At 43.7% G+C, this 22,685-nt stretch overlaps 2 protein-coding genes across 8 annotated transcripts in view; one reads left to right on the top strand and one right to left on the bottom strand.

Annotated features, from left to right (window-relative positions):
• Nucleotides 1–22,685, bottom strand: part of SORBS1 (sorbin and SH3 domain containing 1) — a 177,489-nt gene that overhangs the window by 10,959 nt on the left and 143,845 nt on the right. For all 7 annotated transcript variants that reach the window (XM_049809766.1, XM_049809768.1, XM_049809764.1 and 4 more), the window contains 12 exons: nucleotides 20,571–20,585; nucleotides 20,006–20,071; nucleotides 19,347–19,448; nucleotides 17,964–18,013; nucleotides 14,850–15,025; nucleotides 11,756–13,276; nucleotides 10,925–11,010; nucleotides 9,175–9,342; nucleotides 7,705–7,751; nucleotides 5,898–6,012; nucleotides 5,666–5,791; nucleotides 4,103–4,297 (listed from right to left, as the gene is read on the bottom strand). In XM_049809766.1, the coding sequence (XP_049665723.1) occupies nucleotides 4,103–4,297; nucleotides 5,666–5,791; nucleotides 5,898–6,012; nucleotides 7,705–7,751; nucleotides 9,175–9,342; nucleotides 10,925–11,010; nucleotides 11,756–13,276; nucleotides 14,850–15,025; nucleotides 17,964–18,013; nucleotides 19,347–19,448; nucleotides 20,006–20,071; nucleotides 20,571–20,585 (2,667 nt within the window). The remainder of the gene's footprint in view (nucleotides 1–4,102; nucleotides 4,298–5,665; nucleotides 5,792–5,897; nucleotides 6,013–7,704; nucleotides 7,752–9,174; nucleotides 9,343–10,924; nucleotides 11,011–11,755; nucleotides 13,277–14,849; nucleotides 15,026–17,963; nucleotides 18,014–19,346; nucleotides 19,449–20,005; nucleotides 20,072–20,570; nucleotides 20,586–22,685) is intronic.
• TLL2 (tolloid like 2) overlaps nucleotides 1–22,685 on the top strand; it is a 321,269-nt gene that overhangs the window by 275,814 nt on the left and 22,770 nt on the right. The window lies entirely within an intron of this gene.

Below are 22,685 nucleotides of genomic sequence, written 5' to 3'. Positions count from 1 at the left end.
ATCAGCAAAGATGATTACCTGTGGCTTATTGACTCTGTGTGTAAGTCTGGGAGGTGGTTGTGTTGTGACAGTAGAGGAAGAGAGGGCAGAGGAAGAGAGAAGAGCTGATGAAGAGAATGCTTTTGAGTCTGCAGTCTTTTGAAGAAAAGAAAAGTTGGTCAGATTGGCACACATTTGCTTATCACAATCACTGCTAGTGATAAGAGCATCTACTCTCCAGTAAATTTGATGCACACACAGCAAACGTAACTCCATGCAAGGGCAAGTGCAGTTTCCAGTCGGTTTGTCTGAGCTGACCACCTCATTCTGTTTTAAACATGCAGGTTATGCCTGTAAAAAATGCTACTAAAAATATATCCAGATGGTAAACAGCACAGTCTTCATACAGCTTTGAATATACATCTAGTTATGATTCAAGCAGAAATCAAACAATTTGTCATAAGATTTCCCAGTGTGAAATGTGTCATTTTAGAAACCCTAGTTCCTCATTATTTAACCTTGGCTAAGATGGGGTATATCATGGAGGCTATCGCAGTGCATCCAAGACAGTATTTATAAGGCCATGATTTTGAGCTCCCCAAATTTCCACTCTTATACAAGGTAGCATGGGGGTGCTGTAATGTATTTGGGATGGCTGCAGCCCGCAATGGACCCCAGGTCAACAGAGAGCTGCAAAGTAAGGCAGATCTCCTATACCAAGACTGGGGGCAGAAGATACGTTGTAGAAGTTACTACAGGGTTCCACATGTTCCCTCTCATTGTAACATACAGCTACATATAACTAAAAACTCTTGGGGAAAAACATCACTAGGTCTAATTCTCATTTGTGGCTAGACCCTTTCACATCATTTTGGAAATGCAAAGGTAATAAATTCCACTCCATCCATAGATAACAATCAAGTCTCCCTGACTTAGTCATGAACACCCCAGGCTAAGGTTCACTAAACCATAGGCTCCAGGATCAACAGGGGACAGCTTGTATGATTCTGGGAGCCAAGCTGGTGTTTACAAGGCTTTTCAGTCCTTGGCTTTAGGAGGAACAAATAAATTTATAACCAAAGATGATCCATTGCACACTGGAAAATCTCTGAATAGCAAGGAATTGCCTGTATTCTACGCAGTGAGGTATATGGGCATGAGGCCTGTGTGATACTTTCATCTGACACATCTAGTAATAGCCACTATCTGGGACAATCACCTCATTAGACATGACCAGTTGAGTGAGTCCTGTGTTATTATCTATTCTAAAATAGTTTTCACTACACTGCTCCTGAGCCCTTTTCTACAACTTTTTGATCTGCTATCCAGTGAATGCCACTGGCAACCCCTGGAAGAAGGTCTTAGGATCATCAAAATGACACGTGGCAGCCACGGGCTCTGCCTGGCCAGCAGAGCAGCACAAACCTCAACACACCAGCTCACCAGCTAAAATCAGCAATTCAGAGCAGCACACACACATGCAGAAGTACCTTCTTTTCCCCGCTTTGAAACCTTCCCAGATCACCTTTCCTCATGCCTCTTCCCTCTGTTTTACCTCCCTGCACAATAGCCATTAGCTCCTGACACAACTGGTTGTCCTCAGAGGAACTCACAGGTCTCTTTTCTGGGCTCACACGCATGTCTAGTTGGGATGGTTTCAGGCAGCGCTCAACAGAGATCTCAGCATGAGCACCCTGCTTGGGGTTGCTGCTGCCCTCTCTAGTCTTTTGGAGCCAGGCTTGGCTGCCAGTGATGTGATGCTGCTCTGCGAGGACACTTTCGGGGTTCTCCACTGCCCAGCGAGTGGAGTTAGAGCAGCTCATGCTGGAAGAAAGGGAGCCAACAAACTTTTCTTCACTTTGCGGAGTGGCCTGATAGAAACTGCGAGTGGAGGACTGAGGTCTGGATGAGTAAGAGGGCAAGGGGGATTTAATGGACCTGGGAGTCGAGGAGCCAGAGAGATGAGAATGGTGGAGGCTGACCGTGGGGGAAGGGCTGGCTGCAGCAGAAGGCGAGAGATAGTCAGCGTGAGAGAGAGAGGCTTCAGGCGGAGAAGGCAATGGAGGAGTTATGGCAGGAGTGGTGCTAGGAGACACTCCCACGGTCAGAGCAATCCACTCAGATGTGACTGCCTGCACCTCTGGAGATAAGGCGCGGCGCGCAAAAGGCAAAGGCGGAGGAGTTGGTGTATGGAGCAGCTCAGAGCTGGGAGACTTGAAGGAGACAAAAGCAGGAGAGAAAAAGAAAGAAATGAACAAAAAAATAATAAAGGAAAATACAAAACGACCGAGCAAAAGTAAAAGGAGAGAGAGTGAGTGTGTAGACGAGCAGATCTGTGACCAAGCATGGTACATAAGTTTTCCACGGACAGCTGCACCATGTTGGAGAACGTGCTGTCCACAGCTACTTCAATCATGGAGTCCAGTCCATATCTGTGCTGCTAATACCCTTCTCCAGCCTCTGCCAGGATGCCAGACACAAAATGTCTTGTGGAAGATTTTAGACTTCATACCATATGCCCCAAGTCCCTCTGGGAGCAGTTGCAGCCACCATGCATGATGGCAGCATGCAGCATTTGATTGGCCTGACAGTAATACCTGGGGCTCCAGCAACTCACACTGTGGACCCAGTCAGAATTCACTGCAGCAATGAATTTTGGCTTTATCCAACTCTAGCCTGCTCCTCAAGAAACTTGTATTGCTGAAGCTGTGGAGGAGAAAGGGATCAAAAATGCCAGCTGTGGCTATTTAGTCTTTAGGTGATTAAAGTAGGTCCTATGTTTATAAAGGCAGAACACAACTGAGTTCTGCCCTTAGCTATTACCACTAGCGACGTCAATGAGATCAGCTACATTAGCACTGATCACAGTGTTTCTCAGTCCTCTGCCAAGCTAGGCAAAAAGGGAGATAATTGATTTACTAGGGAAGGAATCAAAATAATAGCAAAGGAAACCAAAAAGGGGCGGATACGATCCCTTCCATCAAAGGGAGAAGCTTGCAGAGAGCTGGTAGCAGACAGTCCACAGTTATGGAGAGACTGCCAAGCTCAAACAGAAATGCTTAGCTGAGGTCCACTTTGACAGGGAACCCCAAACAAGCAACAAGTCTTTCCCTCTTTACACAGCAGCTAAGAATAAAAACACTCCTTTTAGGGAAGATCCAGACAGACACCAGGCATGAGCCATGGCAGCTTTTCCTATTTGTCCTGTATTATATATCCCTTCCTCCCAGTCCCAATTCTCCACTTTTGTTCCTTGCAGTCTTGACCTCAGAATGACCTTGCTTTGGTCCTGTGGGTGAGAGGGGGATGCACCAGAACCTCATGGCTGAGACCCAGACACGTATGCTGACCTTTGAAAGCATGAGTATTTGCAGGATGAGAACAAAACAAAGGGATTTAGAGACTCACTGCCTCCCTGATATGTTTTCCATGGCAAACATTCTGGGATCCCCATACAATTACGTGCTGCCATTTTGATTTCTGGTTCGAACTGCAGTATGGTTTATAGTGAATCTAATATTCATGGAAGATCCCAGACCGGCCTGCTCTCAAAACCTGAGTTCATTTAAGCACCAATTTCAAATAATACAGGCTGCTCTCCTGACCCTGTCTCCCAAAACCTTGGTTGTGTGCTGGAACATTTAGAAGTATACAGCTTGATTCAAGCTGACTGGGATCAACATAATGACTCCTACAGACTGTACCAGCCTGTGACGCCCTTTTAATAGTCATAATAAAAAATTCACTCATCACAGTGGAAGTCTGTAAAGTGTAAACACACACTCAGGAGGAGCTGGATCACCAATTCATTCCATCTTTGGCAGTGAAATTTATTCAGATGGCTGTCAAGTGCAGCCCTTTCAACCTGGCCTGAATTCAAGCTACAGATCAGAGATGAAAAGCTGAGTCTCCAAATCCCCAAATGACCCATTCATTAACCTTTCTGGTAAATGAAACATCACCTTTTCCTGCAGTTGCAGCATACTGCAGGGAGCACATGGCTTTTACTGCACAAAACATTAGTCTTAGCTACAGCTTTTTTCAGCTGTTGCTTCTTGCACAGCAATGGCAACATCCCTCTGTTCTGCAAGGTGCTGTAACTGGCTGCACCTAGTCCAAATACCTGTGGTGAAGCTGTCATGCTGCGGTTAGGGGAGAGGGACATTGGTGGGTCAGGATAGTCAACGGCATTCTTGACCACTGGCCGTTTGAGCACCTCCACATAAGTGACAGGGAAGATGCCTTGGCGATTGGTGCCAGAGATTTTTCCTTCATACCAATTCTCATCCACTCGTCGAATCAACGTGATCCTTTCACCCTATGGGAAGGAACAGTAATGTAGTCCAGACTTCAACGTATCTCATCATTCCAAAGCAGATTACATTTTTAATCTTGCTGCAGCTGACTTAAAACAATCAGTGGCTCTCAGCCTCCCCTATTTCCCAGTTATGTGGTCCTGACCCTAACCTCTGGGTGGGAACAATATTTTTCAGTTCAGAGAAGGACGAAATGCAGACCATAGAATCATTAAGGTTGGAAAAGACCTTCAAGATCATTGAGTCCAACCATCAACCATGCCCACTAAACCATGTCCTGAAGTACCCCGTCTACAGGCTTTTTGAATACCTCCAGGGATGGTGACTCAACCACTTCCCTAGGCAGCCTATTCCAATGTCTGACAAGCCTCTCAGTAAAAATTTTTTTCCTAATATCTAACCTAAATCTCCCTTGCCACAACTTGAGGCCATTTCCTCTCATCCTATCTCCAGCCACCTGACAGAAGAGACCAGCACCCACCTCGCTACAAACCCCCCTCAGATAGATAGATATTCTGGTGCTGACTTGGGCTGTCTGCAGACTCAGTTATGCTCACATTTTCCAGACCCTACTTGCTAAAGCTAGTTAAAAAAGTGGAAACCAGCAGTTTCAGGATGACCATGAGACTCTCAGGGCTATGAGGTGTATATGCACAGGTCTGCAGTTTAAACTAGGTCTCTCTGTGCTGTCTCCTGTTTTGCTGACAAATGAAGTGACTTCCAAATCCTTAATACAAACTGCAAGACCCACCTTCATGTATAATTAAAAGACATGAAAGACAAGATCTAATCTGAGCATCAAAACAGAAAGCTGGTTGAGATGGAGAAACACTGCTACTTAATCTAAATATGGCTGTCTTTGCTCTGAACAGCCATTACACAACCCGTTCCTATGCCTTCACTCTGCAGTCAGGCCTAGCCAGTCACTTCAACACCACTGAGCCTTGCTTGCCTGTGCTCAATGATATGACTTGTACTACAAAGGAACGTGAACCCTGTTTCCTTCTTTTCTATATTGCCATTCTCATGTGACTGTGTGCATCTCCACTGGAGAGGATCAGACTAGAGACATGTCACCAAATATCTAAATTTGCCTTGCAGAGCCAGGCTTCCAGCACTTGCCCTCGAAGTACCTTCTCAGCTAGTCCTAAGGAAGCAATTGGCATTTCTTGATTCAGCCTACCTGCAACACTCTCACTGCAATGCACTACATAATGACTATGGAGTAAAAACATGGGTGATGAGAAGGAATCCTTCCTGAAAACAGAGTTCACCTTATTGGAGCTTTCATTTGGAAACTACAAGTTACTAGTGTTAAAAAACTTCAGCATTTGTCTGGATTCAATTCATCATCACAACAAAAGTCCTACCTTTCTGAAGGACATTTCCACTTGGGTATCCCCATTGAAATTGAACTTAGCAATAGCATCCCCATATTCCAATACTTGCAATGGTGATGGCTTTTTGGGCTGAGCTTTCTCAGCTGGTGGGAGGAGCTAGAATGCACAAACAGAATCAAATGAGTCACATACAAAAAGCCCAGAAACTGGTCACTGGCAGCAAGGGAGTGGGCAAAGAGAGACCTGCAAGGAAAGCAGCTACCTCTATGTATGATCGTGGGAAGATGCCAACTCTGCCATGGTGTTCACCTTCATACCAGTTCTGGTCAATCTGCTTGTAAATGTAAACAATATCTCCCTTCTGCAGAGGAAGTTCCCTGTTAACAACACAAGCACTCCCATCAGAACTTTACTGGAGAACAGACATGTTCTCTCCCCGCCCAGCAATCCAAGGTCTGCATCAGCCCTGTTGATACAGATCATGCTCCACCCAAAGTGAAAGCTACATGTTGAGAACAGGATGTGCAGGGACTCTCTTGCTCTTTGGGCATCCTGTCAAAAAAGCTGGCCTATGAGGGCCCTACTAACCACACACCATCCAGCAGCAATGGGATCAAGCTCAAGCAAAAGATACCACTGGCTGCCTTCTATGTTGGATATGGGGAGCAGTGCTCAATTCCTGTTTTGAAACAGGTCATGTCACAAGTGCCTTCCAAAAAGATACATGATTTTAATGGTAGCTAGTTTGCTGATTAGATGAACCCACCCCCACATGCCAATGTTGATCCTGCAATGATTACGCTTCTGGTCCACTGACTTCACCTGGGCTAATGATTAGGATTTCAATCTATAGTCTTCAGTGCTAAAATTATGAATGTCTGCAGCTTGAGGAACTCCCACTGTGGGCAGCTTGTACTAGGCTCATAAACCTACTACTTGAGTCCTCACAGGAGAACAAACAACCCAGCCTTTCCTAACATGATTTTCACAAGCTCTCCTTTACTTTTGTCTGGCACCCTGCTACATTCTACTACTCAAGGGACACCACAGTTACACCTTACATCTGCTCAGTTTTATTACAGGTGCTGGGAGATGCTCTGTATATCATTATAAATCATCACTTGTAGAACATATAACAAAATATTCCCAGGACATTAGCATTTCAGAAGAAAAACAACAGGTCCTTCACTGACCTGTTTTCTTCTTTCTTCCCTCCCTAGCAATGTTAAAATGAGAGCTTCTCCAGGCTCATGCAGAGGGAAAGGCCTTCCAGGCCTTCTCTTCACAGCAGTGTTCCCCAAAAAGAACGAATAGTGCTGTGTGATTCACCCAAGGGACCACAACAGGGCTTGGAGCTACAACAATGCCACCAGAAACATCCACTGTTGTATCCACAGATGCCAGGGGAACAGTGACCACTCTGTACTCTTATAGGTCCTGAATCAGGAAAATCCTCAGTCAAGAGCCCAACTACATGCTTAAAGCTAGGCATCCAAGTGCCTTGCTGACTTTGGGCTATGCTTAGCACAGTGAAAAGGATGCTGCTGTTCTGCATATCTATGTTCTTCTGACCATCTGTATGGCAGATTTACACAGTGAGCTACTAACACAGTTCTTCCAGCTCCTAAATCAGAGCACAACCAGCAATGTCATGCAGGGGAATCACTTCTGTCTTCTGCACAAGAGCAGTGATCGAGCTGCTGCTGAAAGGTCTCACCCAGCCATCCTGCTTACAAGGTGCAAGGAGGAACATCACCCAGAGAGCCATGGGACCACCCACCCTCAGAGCACAGCACACACTTGTTCCAGTAAAGTAGGCAGGTTTGCCCTAAAAATCACATGGGATACGGATAGCCAGAGAAAGAAGACATTTTCCTACAGGTCCTTTAGAAGCTACAACCTGCAGCATTCATACTACTTTTCCCTGCCTTACTATGGACACCTTTGCTTTGAGCTGCTGGAAAGACACTCCCAAAACATGAATCCAATTGCATGACACTTCATAAATGCTGCATCCTAGGGTGAAAAGCAGAGGAGGAACACTCAAGGTAGCAAGAAGCAGTACTCACTTTAGCGTCTGTGCTTTAAAGTCAAACTTGGCTCTAGCAGGTCTCATCTAGAGAGCAAAAAAATCAACACATTAAAACAATAATTAGGTTTTTTCAAACCTCTTCTACAGCCAACATTAGTCTGGGGAAGAAACTGAATGCAGATATTTGGCTACATCTTGTGTGCAACTGGTACTACAGTCCAAATATGCTGGATGGGTCCCTCCCACCAGGGCAAAAAGTGCTAACTTCTGGTATAACAGCAACTAAGAGCTCTACAGGAAATGGATTTAACAGCAGTAAACTTTTAAATGTGACAAACCCTGTTGAATGAAAGCTGCTCCAGTAACTACTGTTATGGGGCTCCAGGACCAAATTGCCCTTGATGTGAATGAAAAAGCAAAATTTACCAGCTGGGAAAAAAACAGTAGGATTTTATTTGATGTGGCTCTTACTATTTCCGGCCCTGCTGAATCCTGCAGTGTGACCCATGTACTCTGTATAAATTGGCAGGAAAGAGACAAAGGTGAGGAGGAAACATGAATAAATTAAGCATGTATCAAAAAAAAAAGAAAAAAAGAAAAAAAAGAAGAGTCTTCAGTGGCTATAAAGCCAAAGAGGACATTGACAGCACGCCTAGGCTTTAAAGCTTGATTTACTTGGTTGATTTTCTAATGGCCACAAAATATTCAGACAATTTTAAAGTCATTTTGGTAATAGAGCATAAAATAAGAAGTAATCTCATTCATGTGACACCAGAGCATTTGAAACTACATAAAGGGCAGACAAGTGTACTCCATCCACACAGTGACCACCCCACCCACCACCACAGTGCAGCACCTCTGGGGAACCAGAGCTACTGTCAAGAGCCCCAGCAGTAATCCCTAAGGCAGAAAAAGGCATTTGGTCAGGACACCTGGACTAGCATCCAGCCCTCGGGAAAAGTGCCTTGGGCTCATTGGAAAACCATCTATCTCCTCCTTTGTTTCTTTCAGAAAGACCGACCAGGTCATATGCAGTTAAACATGCCGAGACTTTTTCCAGTTGTTTCTAAAGGACATTAAGCATCTTTCAAGAGAAGAAACAATTTACTTCTAAAAGAAAGAATAAGACAGTCACATGGCCAGGATCAACAAGACAAAGTTTCTAAGCATAAGGCACAGACAAGAAGACAATGTAGCAGTATGATGCAAAAGATGTAGAATGCCTTTGATTCACTAAAAGTAGCTGATATTTAAAGGCATGCATCACAGGTGTGCACCAGCAATTCTCAGCAGGCATGCTTTAACGTATGCAGCTTGGTAGAGATATCAATTAATTTACCAGGCACAAGAGTCAAAGCAGATCTAAATGAAGCCAGAATGGGAAAGGGGAAGGTGGAAAAAAAACAAACGACATTCTCTGAAGAGCTAATGTCGGCCTAAAGCACAACACTATGAGAGGCAAATATTGCTTTGGGTCAAGCAGCAGACTGAGGTAACTAAAACAGACCTCCGACCCAGATTTCCTCTTTGCTGTATCGTCTACATTTAGGAGGTCCCCAAATCGCTCATTAGTGATAAACTGATGGTGCGTTGGAATAACCCCTGTGTGCCTTCTAGCTGCAATATCAGCTTCTTCTTGCTCACGTTTAAGTCGTCTCTGGTCCTCTAAAAGTTTCTGCCATAAAATTGCATAAAATGGGCAGTAAATCATCTAGTTAAAGGCATTCAAAAGCTGCCATAAATGTGATTTAAATAAAATTTCTGAGGTCCCAGCAAATAGCTGGGATTTTACAGTTCAACGTAAAATACTGATTCTACCAACTACACAATATCGTTTTGTTCTGCAAGCACAGAAGGTACATCACCATTATGGCATAACTGAACCCAGCTCATACAGAGGATCTGATCCACAGCTGATGGAAGTCAACGAGGAGTTTTTCTAAGTTTTGGCCAGGTCCTGGGAGCTTCTAAGAAGATTGCTGATAATGCAGGGGGCTGATCCAAACCCCCTTCAACCAATAAGGAGTTTCTCTCATTGACTTCCAAGAGACCCGAATCAGCCCCACAGTTAAGTTCTGAGGCACCAGACTCCCCTGAGCTTTGCAAGGAGCTTGGGAGAGTGCCTAACCACCCTCAGGTATCAGGTTCTCCCATACTTCCTTTGTGCTCATGTAATACACTTTGTAAAATAAAGTAAATAAACCCCAAAGAATTATTTTGGGCTTCTGAAGTCTCTGGCACACTAATGGAAATGTGCATTCTTGACTACCTGGGCAGAAGGATTCTTCCACCTTTTGGGGCTAACTGTAGGCTGAAGAGTTCAGCTCTGTGCTAACTCATTTGAAGCCAGTGGGTCTTGGTGAATTCAGAGTTTTGCTCTTAGACAAGTTTTAGTGCTGGATTTTGGAAGTGGAAGAATTACTAACTGTTTCACGGGAGAAGACAGCAAAAATATATTTTTCACATAGGAATTAAGAGCAGGTTTTACCATATTTCAAAGCACACATAAACATTATTTGAACTCAGAAAGTTAACACTAAAAATAAAAACTTTTTTTTGTCCCCAGGCAGTGAAAATTAATTCCAGCTTCCTGGAAAGCAATCACTTTATAACTTCTTTAACTCAGCTTGAATACATTGGTGCTGAAAAGTCTTATCTGGCTTTCCTATTATTTCAGTTTGTCCCAGTGTTACCCAGCCATTCCAAAAAGGACTGCTATATTCTGTCATCAACAACTTGAGAGACCATAAAGAATTATAATTTGCACTGGGGGGAAACCTCATGCTTTCTGATAGCTTAAAATATTGTACATTTGCTCTTCAAAACCTGAAGATCCCCACAAGAAAAATACTGTTCTCGCCAGTTTGATTAATACTGACTCAAGTGGCTTGCTTGGGAACAATAAAAACTTAACCCACAGAATAACCATTTCATTTTTACCTGTGATTACTGGGGTGTTGTACCACATCTCACATACATCTCCAACCTTTTTACATTCTTCAAAGCCCCCATATATCATTTTGTGCAATTGATAAGAACCATCAGGTTCATTTTAAGCAAAAGCTAAACTGGACTACACATCATACATTAAATCAGTGGCAGAGGTAGTATTAAAACATACTAGTTCCAGCTTGTTGCTCTAACTTCCAATGTACATAGCCATGGACATACAAGCTATCCTTATATAAGGCTGAATGCTGTACTTCTTGTATGTGGAGCTGCTACAACTGTTATTAGGCCATAAAGGAGGGCATTACCTCTTTATCGTCATGTCGTCTGCGGATAATTTCTTCTGGAGTTTCCATGTAATCAACTGGTGCAAAATGCCTTGGTGATTCTGAATCTACTTCGAAACAACATAAGCAAGTTAAAATACAGATGGATTTATCTAGCATAACCAGAAAGGAAAAAAAATAGGTATTTTTAAACAATTTGTTTCCATTATGACAGTAAGGATTTTCAGTTGCCATTGACCAAATTGCCAATCAGATGTCGATAATTCATCCATTTTCATTTTTTTCCCTTTTGGGCTGTACTTGAGAACAAAAATCCAAAACCAGGGAGAAAATAACAGTACAGGAAAGTGTAAAGGCATAGAAGGACTTTGTGAAGAAAAGATTTGCTGCCATCACAGTACAATTTGGCATTTTACTGTTGAGAAAAATTTAAGACACACATACGCGCGCGCGCACACACACACACACACAACACTAGACCTTGAGAAACTGCTCCTTAAAGCAAATCATCTGGGTTTGTTTTACGTTCCCATGTGTGCGAATGATATAGGACTAGAAATATCTCATGTTGAGATTCTTGCATCCCCGGAGCTGCTTGAGAGACAAACTGAACCTGATGTGATTGGAAAGGCAGCGGAAATCGTTTCTCAGAAGTGCAGCTGTTAACAAGTCCTGAACAAAAATGCTCAGCAAGACACGCAAAGGACGTTAGACACACTAGGGGAAAAAACAGAGAGAGTCATGGGATGCAAAGGCAGGGAGTAAAAACGCAAGGGTTGTAGAAGAAAAGGGGAGGAGAAAGGAAGCAAGAAGGCAGATGAAGGGGTACTGGTAAAGAACACAAAAAGCCACCTCCTAGGTATGTCCCAAGTTCTCTTTGTGGGTTGTTGTTTGTGTCCAGGCTGTGACAGAGGGCATATGGAACAGGGTTCCCATTGTTTAAGGAGTCAGGAGTGTCAGCCCGGCCCATGAAGCTATCTCGGCCAGATCCCATGGTGGGGAAGTAGCTAAGCCTCTCCACAATGTCAAAGGAAGACAGACGCCTGGGGGCTAGAGGCTTGCTTCTGGAGCACAGTTGGTGCTGCAAGTGATGACTCTTGCCTCCTGTGCTCCCCTGCAGCTGTATGGGGTCATCTGGGTTCTCAGGGCTGGGCACTGACGGGCTTCCCGGGCAGTCTGGGGGTGGAGTCCTGCAGGATTTGTTTTGGAAGGGCTTTTTCAATCGGAAGGGGAGTGGGCTCATTAGGTAGACATTTCTGGGGAGTATGTGTCTGTCCCCATAGATATCCCCTTTGGAATCAGGGTTCCTGGAGACCTGCTGCTGCTCATGCCTTCGGATGGTAGTAAACCTGGTGTAGGAAGCTGGGCATGCGCCTTTGCATCTGTTGATTTTATGCTTCTGAGGCCTGTTAAGGTTGCTGCTGCTGCTGCTGCTGTCATTGGATATATTTGAGAGGAGATCCATCTCATCTGTGCAAGCTGAAAGTGTGTCCATAGGGATGGCATCACTGACATCTGAAGCTGTGTCCTCCACGTTGCTGCAGGAGTGGGAGGATTTATCTGCCAAGCTGGCAGCATTCTTCTCTTCTTGGTGTGCTTTTGGCAAATCCAGAAGAAACTCTGCCGAGTAGGCAGAACTCAGACAAGCTTTAGACTGGAGAGAAGCAGTGAATTTGTTTTGTCCAGTGGAAAAGTCAAGCGAGGGCATTGATCGGGATCTCTGGATCAGCTGCTCAAAGGCACTAATACGGGAGGAAACGGTATGTTTGGGGATCTGCTCTGAATCCTCTCGACTAAGGCTGTGCTCCATTCTGTCCTTTGCTTCATTCTCAAACTGAGATGCAATATCCCTCACGCTGCATGAGGAGACTGTGCCCAAATGGATCCTGGACCGGTTGATCTGGTGCATGTCTTTATACAGCATTGTAAACTCTAACCCACTCTTCCTGGAGGCAGGGAACAGGTAGCCTTTCCTAGAGTTGGTGCCATACTCCTGCAGGCTCATGGTGCTGCTGGATTTGATGGCATGCTCCTGCTTTGACTTCATCAACATGTTTTCTATGCTTTCCCCTATGTCTACCATGAAAGCTTTTTTATTATCAAACAAGGCAATGGAGCTACGAAGGTTTTCGCAGCTTTGAGCTTTCTCATGAGACAGCAAGATACCTTTCTTGTCCTGCACAAGAGCAGCTGGAACTGCTAGTTTGGGTTTGAATTTGGAAGGGAGGATTTCAGTAATGCAGGCTTTTGCAGCTGATAAGGGCTTCTTATGTTTACATGCGTGACCTAACATACCGGCATGACTAGCGTTAAAGGTTCGGCTATTAACTGAAGAGGGTGCAGTCATATGAGCATTCCCACCTTTACGATCCACTGGTAAGCATGCAGAATAAAATAAACACAACCTGTTAGCTTAAATGCTAGAAAGCTATTGAGAAAGGAGAAAGAACATGCTTGGATTTCATAAAATGCACTTTAAAGAAACAAAGTTCCAAAACATAAAGACAAGCAGGAGGAAACTGCACAACAAGCTGTGCTTACAGGAGTAGGTGAAGTGTTGCTAACATCTCTAGAATGAGAGGCTTGGCCAGAAGCAGATCTGGTGCACTTTGAAGGTACCCTCCTAAAAAGTGCTAAGCATCATCAGCTTCCAGGGAAGCTCCAGCACCATGGAAAAGGGCAGCTGAACTCTGGGCAGGATCAGGGTGTCAGCAAGAATGCAGAGGCACTAACATTGCAAAAATGGCTTAATACCAAGCCTCTAATCACGCCTACTATAGTCTCACCACAGTGCTTGCCAAACAGTTTATTCCTGGGAGGGAGAAGACAATCGACCATGTCAGCTGGCCTTGCCCAAGAGCTGCCTGCTTAGAGATTCCCCGTACTACCAATAAGCTGAGTGTCCTCCAGACAATGTGGTTGGCCATGTTTGCTTTAAAAATCAAGGAGTCAGATCAGGACATTATCTTTTTTTAAAGTTAGATCCAGTCTGGGTTCAGCTGAGACTGCAGTTTTTAGGTCTGTTTCTGATTTGAGTTCAAACTCAAATGTCAAAATAACCATTCAGGTTCAATTGCAGGTTGGGGACCAATAACTGTTTGAACAGATTTTTTTTGTTCCGATCCACTTTGACTCCCTGCCCTGCAGGCCTGACATTATGTTGAAAAACAGCTGGAAGATGGAGACAGAGAGAGACCTTTTTGGTGTGATGTACTGTTTTTAGGGAGAGCAGTTCAGAAACTGAACGCATTCCTCCCTCAGTCCTCTCCCCATCTCAAGCCATTTTTAGCTTGACCTTGGCTCAGAGATACATTCCCCAATACAACTCCCTGATGGGAGTTAGGCTTTTCCTTGTCCTAATCTTCTAGAGAGTCCACGATAGGGAGAGGAAAAGGGAGGAGATGCAGCGGCCTCTGCTGCCTCGCTGTCTCAGAGTCTGCAGGGCATTGCTGGTTCACAGTGTCCCATGCATTCTCTGCACGCCCCTTGCAGGCAGGAGGTTGTGGAGCACATGGTGCCAGCTACACCAGGGTAGCCAGGCCAGCGGACATGGTGCGACCTGCTGAGATAATGCAGCAGGAATAGCAGAAAAGGCAGGGAAGGGCTCTAGCATGGCAAGGCAGTGGGAGCAGATGGATAGCAAGGCCAGCCTGAGCAGCCTCAAGGAAGAACATGAGGGTGTGGGGTGTGGCTAAGGTGCTGGATGGAGGGAGCAGGTCCCTGTTGAGAAGAGGAACCTGGATCAGATAAAGGGGTCATGAAAAATATTGGCCAGTGTGGACTGAGAGAAAAAAGGAGGGAAAACTGGGGATGGCAAAGAGGAAGGACAGAGGAAACCTCAACTGACTTGAATAGGACTCTAAACCCTGCAGCAGTTTGCCCCATATCACCTGGCTTTTGATACTCTCTGCAGAGTGGAGAAGAGGTTAGTACCCTGATCACCTACCTTTTGTGGAAGCAGAGCTAGAAGGTCGCTTGAGACCACTCAGCCCCTGGAACGGGATATCTCCACCTTCCAGCACACTCTTGTAAATCTGTCTTTCATTCTCCAAGCCAGCAGGGTCCCCCAGTGCTGGTTCTGACTCCCTCTTTACTGCTTGGTAGTTGGGTGAATATGTGGAGCTGGAAAACACAAAAAAGGAGGAGGGACACCAGCGGGTCACTTCTGTTTGCTGAGACCTTCATGCAAAGTAAGAGAAAACCACACTTGTGAACCCAGAATAGACTGTGTATCAAGAACTGGTGCTGAATGAAGAGGTTATGAATACACTGTGATAATGTTCTAGGTTTGGCACTACCATAGCATTCTCCACCTGATGGAACTGTCCCAGTTCTGTTCCCCAGAAAACAGGCAGCAGGAAAACACTCCTCCTTTATTTTACAGATTAGACAACAGAGTCATAGAGCAGATGCATTTCTTTGCAGACACAATGCAATTCATTGGCTAGCTGGAAGTAGCACGAACATCTTCCAGCTCCCAGCCATCTCTCCTTAAACACTAGCCATGCCTGTCCCCTGCTTACAAAGCACAGCTGCTCAGGAGTTCATCTCAACTAGTTCAGCCTCCAAGTTAACACCATAGTTCAAGACTCCCAGAGCGATTTCTCAAGCCCATCAAGTGAGGGACCATGCAGAGAAGCAACAATACGGCGCTATAGACACTACTGTTTTAAATGCCCAGAAATTCCCAGATGTGCACAGTTCTGCTCAGCTTTGCCTCAGGCTTCCACTACAGGGAATGAAAAATCCCAGACTCTAGGTCTACCATGCAGATATATAAGCAAAATGCTGTTAAGATGAGTACAATTCTAATTTCTTAGGCTTTTAGAGACTGGACATTTATCACGAATGCCTTTCCTCAGTCATGAATCTAAGCACAAGTATGCGCCCACATCTGATTTCTAGATTTCACTCTTTTCTCTCTAAAAAAATAACCGACAATGCCATGGTATAAATGGCCTTTCCAAATACAAAAGACTTACTGAGCAATCAGGCAGACAATGTTTTCCTAAAAGCTAAGCTGATGTGATACCAGTTCTTGTGCTCAACCAGGCTCTTCAGAATAAGATGGGAGTCTCACACAAAGCTATTCTGGGGCCAAAACATGACTGCTGGAAAGTTTGAAAAAATAAAAAAAATGGGGCATTTGCCAATTCATGGAAACATTTTGAAAGCTGGTTTACATCGTGATGTCCAGGAGTGATTCAAAGTTATGTGAGTGTGGAAATGCTCATGGTTACGCCTGCTTGTTGTGGATAAATTTACACATGCATCTGTTTATTTTGGATAGATGTTGTACTTATGGGGTAAAGAGAAAGCTTTCAAACACATCAGAGGACTGGCTATGGAGGTGGATTACACAATGTCTGGATCACAAAGAAGATTTTAGTTTCCAGACAAGGAAAACCATGTCATATGCAGTCCCATAAATTACTTTCTGGAGTAAAAACTTGTGAAAAGAACCATGAAAAAGAAAGATCACTTTTTCAATTTCAGCAATGCTCAAACAGACCCATAGCTACAAAGCTGTTATGTCTTATGGGGGTTATCCCAGTGCCTTTCTTTGTCAGGTTGCCGAGTAAGCCCCGCCAGTTGCTGCAGGTTATAATGACTGCCTTGAGGTTCCTCACCTGGGAATTAAAACCATTTTAGCCTAGTTGTTAAAAACTAAAGGTTTAAAATGATCCTACTTTGGGAATACACCTGGAGAAGAGAGAGAAAGCATTTGGCAGAGTCCCTTTACCAGTTGGTCCCTTATCAGGGCCAGCAAGCAGTACTGTATTAGGGCCAAAGCAGTTTGCAAGATCAGAATCAGGTGAATAGAGGGAAGAGTAACAGTGAAAAAAAGACAATAAACTCCAGGTATCTTTTCTCTCTGCTCTCTAAAGGCAGGGCAGGGAAGAACGTGTGACTCTACTGGGTCTCACTGTTGTGTCCCATTCCCAGTCTACCCAGGTTGTTTCCCCTCCACTGGGTCAGATGCTGGCACTCCTGCATGTTTTGGGTGGCATCAGAAAGGGCACAAACATGGGTAGAAATCTGTCCAGTCTTTGGCAAATATAAGCTATTTATGCTAATCTCTGAGATTTCCTTTTTTTTTTTTTTTGGTTGTTCTCTCCCTACCAAAACAAAACTAAACAGTCATAGGAGCAACCAACAAAGTGCAGCAGTGTGCGAGTTTCCCAGCAGAACGAACACAGACAGAAGGGAACTGAGGTGAAAGAAGTATAGAAGACCTCTAAGGCAGCCCCAGAGGGTCAGTGAACATGTGTGATATTAATGGACGTCTGGAGAAGAACATGCTTTTCCTAACAACCATCCATGCAGAGGGGATCACTGTGCCTACAGACAACATTAAGCACTCATTCCAATTACAGGGAGCAGCAGGTTTGCAGGAGGAGCTGGCTCCACAGCTTGAGTAACTCAGCACAGCTCAACATCTTGCTCTGAATATTTTTTTCTTTTTGTGTTCCTCTTTTAAACCAAACCAGGTCCATGTACAACTCATTTAGGAGTATACTCTTTATGACATATTCCTCTAGCAAAGCAGTGCCACATTAGATCTTTGAGAAATATCATTACTGCTACCACTGTTCCCTTCCTGGAAACTAGAAAATTATTACCTTCCATGAACAGCATCCTTTTAATCTGGTGCGCATAACTGGGAATATTTAATAGGAGCCAATCTATCATACGTGTGTAACAGAAAGAAGTAGCAATAAAGCTACTTGCATGAAGTTACAGTCAATTTGCAAACTTCATCAAGATGGAGTTCAAGGTCTGTCTGTTTTGGTTTTTTTTTAGTCACTGCCTAGTACAATCAGCAATTCTTATCTGGACAATGCAATCAATAGTGTAATTGCTGCAAAATTCATTGAAGATCAAAGAGCAGATATTGTACCTGGACTACATCTAAAGCACGTGTATAATTCTCACGTTACATGCATTTGTCTATATCCATCACCAAAAAATAATGCCAACCCATTTCCAACGCCCAAAACCCTGTCCTACATGCCCTCAGATTGTAAAAGAGACATGAAAAAGCAATTGAAAAACTTACTAGGTAGAATGGTCTGTGGAAGTTTCCAAAGGAGTAACACCTGCTGTATTCTGCAAAAGTCCAAACAAAGGAGTCATTGATACACACTTACATGTGAGGAGAAAGAAAAAGGCTTGCTTAAGTAATTTTCCATCTATTGCTTGAATATTAGCCTTTAGGAGACATTGAGGTTTAAGTCTAAATACAATTTAAGCTGTCAATGTCTTTGCAGAAAAGCAACAATTCTCCTGAGTTCCTTCAGGGCAGTGACAAGTTTTTAGCACAGCCGATGCCTTTTTGCAGCGCCTATTATTTTGTCTGCAAATGAGTCGTGAATAAAGCCAAAAGCAAGAAGAGATAACCAGCTGGGCCACGACCAGGAGACACATGCTCATAATTATTTCCCCAAGCTTTTTCCCCAACCAGTCACTGCCCGCCTTTGCTTTAAAGGTATATTACAGTTCTGCAGCACAATACATTCCTCAGCATTCAAAAAAAAAATAAAAAAATCAAAGCACTAACAAGAAAAGCAATGGTTCAGTTCAGTTTCCTTACTTAAGAGAAGCAATGCCAGCTGCACAGGTTCAATAGCAAAAGCCAGTTCTTATCCGCTTGCTTTAAATCCATCTAACACTTCCTAGGCACATTATTTAAAAAATTGAAGGCAATTTTAGAAGAAGTGCTCTATTTAGTGTCCCCTCATCTATCTGAGGATTCCTACATAGGAAGAAAAAGCAAATCTTGGGTTTGAAAAAGCAGCTTTTTAAGTCCTGGCAAAATGCCGCAGCTTCAAAAAAAATGAACAACAGAAAAAAGTAGAAAAAATGGCGTGTTACCAAATTAATCTATCATTTCATGGTTCGGGTCCTGCAGACCCTCGAAACAGCAGCAGCAGCTGACCTGCCCTAGAAGGCCATGGTATGGTACAGCATAAGGAAAACTGTGTAAAATCTCTTGGGAATATCCAAATCTTGGGTACGCGTGAGCTCTAGCAGAGAGCAGGGCTTGTATGAAGGGAGGGGAGATGGCAACACGCTTGAAAGGCACGAGATGATGACGTGACGCCAACCAAGAATTTTAAGCTGATTGCTGCTGCCTATTCATGTGAAAAATAGAGACGGTTTTTCTGCAGACACTGAACTCAAAACCCTAAAGGGGGACGGGGGTGGGGAGCAGCTGAAAGGGAATGGGGGTGAGAGGAAATCACTGGATCTGAAATGGATTTCAAGCCGGATTCTCAGCATCATGTTCTATTATTTCTGACAGCGACACAGCAAGCCATGCAGTCAGAACAGTCAGAACCATTATTTATCCCAACCTCATTTAATAATCATCCAGCAGTGAACAGATTAGAGCAGAGAGTTTGGAAACAGGGATTGGCAGCATGAAAAGAATAGGAAATACCTTCTGTGTCTTTTTATGTGGCGCTTTATAAAGCTTCTCCATTTTTTCTAAATCTGCCTCTAACTCAGTCTGGTAGAGGTAGAGGTCTTTTTCTAGATCAGTCTGGTTAAAGAAGGAGAAGAAGAATGGAAAAATAATGCTTAGGGTTAGGGGAAACCAAAAGAATGTTAATTTTGCAAAAAAAAGCGAGCCTTTTTAATTGAAAAAGACAAAGATGGTATGGACAATACACAGAAATTCACTAGCAATTAATCATGTTTCAATCATTACAGAGGAAATAGTTTTAGGCATTTAACATTCAAAACTAAGAGATGCACAGGCCTACTAGAATCTAATTCTACAAACCATAAAGTTATAAAACCCACCTGTAAAAAAAAAAAGATTCTGTAACAATATGCAATATGCTGTTAGTATAATTATCGTTGCAAGTCAAGATAGCAAAACCACCACTCTAAATTATGTCTCATTATGCTTTAAGAATTGTTTATTAAATCAATTTACTAGCTACTTGTTAGACTAATTAGCTTAAGCCCAATTTAAAAAAAATCACTCACAAGCACACAAAACCCAAGCAATACTAAAAAAAAAAAAAAATAAATCACATACACACATACATACACGCTAGATGCTGTAGTACAATGTATGTGAGACACAATTACCTTTCTATCCTCTCTAGTAAGGATAGAGCAATCTCCAGGAGTATAATCCCAAATCTTTTTTGGAGGCTGATGGAAAGCAGAGGAAGGAAATGAGGAAATGAAGATAAGGAAAGACATCACAGACAATATGGAAACTGGATTAGAACAGAGGGGGAATACAATAGGGGATTTGCATCAACACTGAAAAGAAATTTAAAAAAAAACACAACAGAGAGAAAAAGAGAGAGGGATAAATCTGCTATAGCACAAATATCAAGAGATCATGGGAGGCAAAAGGGAGCATACATGCAGTCTGGGAGGGGCTGTTATCAGTAGTGTTTGAGGAAATTTTTATTTTTGCAAGGTGCTCTAAGGGATTTTGGTCTCTCTAGAAGAAGCCCACAGCTGGTGGTTAAAGCATTCTTAACACAAAAACAAAACAGAACCAAATGGGGAAAAAACCCACACAGTTATAAAAAGCATTTGTTTTGCTCATTCTTCTTTTCAAAAGGAAAGGGTAAAACAAGGGCCTTTGATAAATAAAAGGGAGAATTTTTCCCACCCCCACCAGACTATGAATACATACCATGTGAACAAATGGCTGAATTTCCAGTGATGGCATTGTGGGGCAATGAGAATGCAGAGTTGTTATTTTATTTTTTTTTTTCACTGGTTTGGGGGTTGGTTTGTGGGGATTTTGGTGGAGAGAGTGGGAGACATGGAAGTTTGGGAACTAGTTATTTAAAATTCATCCTATAGGTGACGGCACAGATTTCAAAATAGGATTTTCCTGTTTGGATGCATGTGTAAATACCAGGGAGGACTATTAAAAGTGAAAGACCTTTGTCCTGACACTCCTATCCAAATAATGCCACACTAATATCCTCATTTCACCAGGTACGCACTTCTCACTGATACGGTCAGAAAGAGACTGACTTTGTGAAATCAGAATATGTTTGCTCCGTTTCCAAACAAAAATAACCTCTGTTGGCTGGCAAGCTTAGCATCATCCTTTGTGTCCATACTGTTTTCTGTGACTAGATTATTTAAGTGCCTCTGAGCCACTGACAGGGAATCTCCCAGTGTCAGTCTATCAAAGGTGAGACTGAGCTACAACACTTGGGTCTTGATCCAAATTCCTTTCTAGACTGCCTGGATCTGTAGTTTGAACCTGCCCCACCTTACATTTGGACAGCCACTGGGTGGATGCAAACACTAAATACCTATTTCTTATCCATCAGATCAGCAGCTGCATGGGGGTAGATGGTGTTGCGAGGATTTAGGTTTGAGATTTGGAGGGAGGAACTGGAGGGAAGGAGGTGAGAAGGCAGGACACGCACCCCTTCTTCCAGTCACCTGCTTCTCCATTTATAGTAAAGAGCTTACTCAGTGCTGCCTCAGGAAGGTCTGGGACAAAGTGCCCATGTGTGTGATCCCGCAATCACAGAGGAAGACAACCAAGCTCTAGACTGACCAAAAGTCAAGTTTTGTGGATGGGCTCCATGGAGCTGTGGAGCCACGGGTCAGGAGGAAAGAAGGAAGGAGCACGGGGGGATTCAGTCTCAGCAGCACACTGATTTCACATCCATGCTGCAGAGACTGATCTACCTGTCTGCAGGGCATGCACCTGTCCACAGAGCTGGCCAGAAATGCATCTGGTATGCTGGTCCAGCACAATGTCGCTTCAGCTGCCCTAGGAAGCGCATGTGCTTTCCTCAATGGGGAAAGCCCCATCCTAGCCATTCTGGTGTCTCTGGAGAACAACACCCACAGGCTCACAAGAATCCTGTGCTCCCTTTTACCAAAGGTGTTTCCTGCCCACATCATATAGCTGCAAATAAAGTCAGAAAGCCAGGGGAAATCATGTCTGTAGAAGTGCACATTATCTCCAGCACTGGAAGAAAAGCTGGGAGAAACAGAGGATCTTTGAAAATACAAGGTGCTAGCAAACATCAGTTGAAACTCTCTGGTTAGACATGAGGCTTAGCCACTAGCTGGTCACAAAAATCTGGTCTTCTCATGACCAGAGTGAGCAAAGCTACAAAAAGCATACTCTTTTGGCTGCGGTAATGAAGCTCACAGGGAGCTTTGCTGAATTTCTGTCAGGTTCCAGAGTAGCTAGCTATAAAAGTCTGAGATGGCATCCTCATTCAAGTGCCTGATGCTGGAGCACTCTGTACAGAGTACGACATTCAGGGGTTGGCATAGCTGATCAGGGAGCATGGTTGCATGGCTTTGGAACTAAAGCAAGTTGACATGGGATATCATTTCAAGGCAAGCTGTAAGAAAGCAGCCCTGAACAACAGTGCCCCGAGCAAGGTGGGGAACTTGTTACCAGAACAGACACTCTGCTGAACAAGAGATGGATTGCTGGTGTAGCCTAAGATGCCTTCTTCTGAAGCAAGGCCAACACTGCATGACTAAAAGCACAAATGCACACTTCTTAGGAACAGATATACCCTCACTTCTGGAACAGCCCAAGGGCATAAATGTTCTTTCTCTGACATGTTTTCCATTAACTTATGCTAACTCAAAGGGTCATAGAAATGACAAACCTTCATTCACTGCAAGAGCATATGGCTATTAATTACACAGCAGCAAAGAGAAGCAGGTTTCTTCTCACTTTGTGGAGATCTTAAACCATGACAACTTATGAAGGGTTAAATCCTTATACTGACATCATTTAAAAGCCTCAGTGAGG

Source organism: Accipiter gentilis, chromosome 9, assembly GCF_929443795.1.
Source record: "Accipiter gentilis chromosome 9, bAccGen1.1, whole genome shotgun sequence".
Classification (NCBI taxonomy): Eukaryota; Metazoa; Chordata; class Aves; order Accipitriformes; family Accipitridae; genus Astur; species Astur gentilis.
This window is presented reverse-complemented; position numbering and strand designations above follow the sequence as displayed.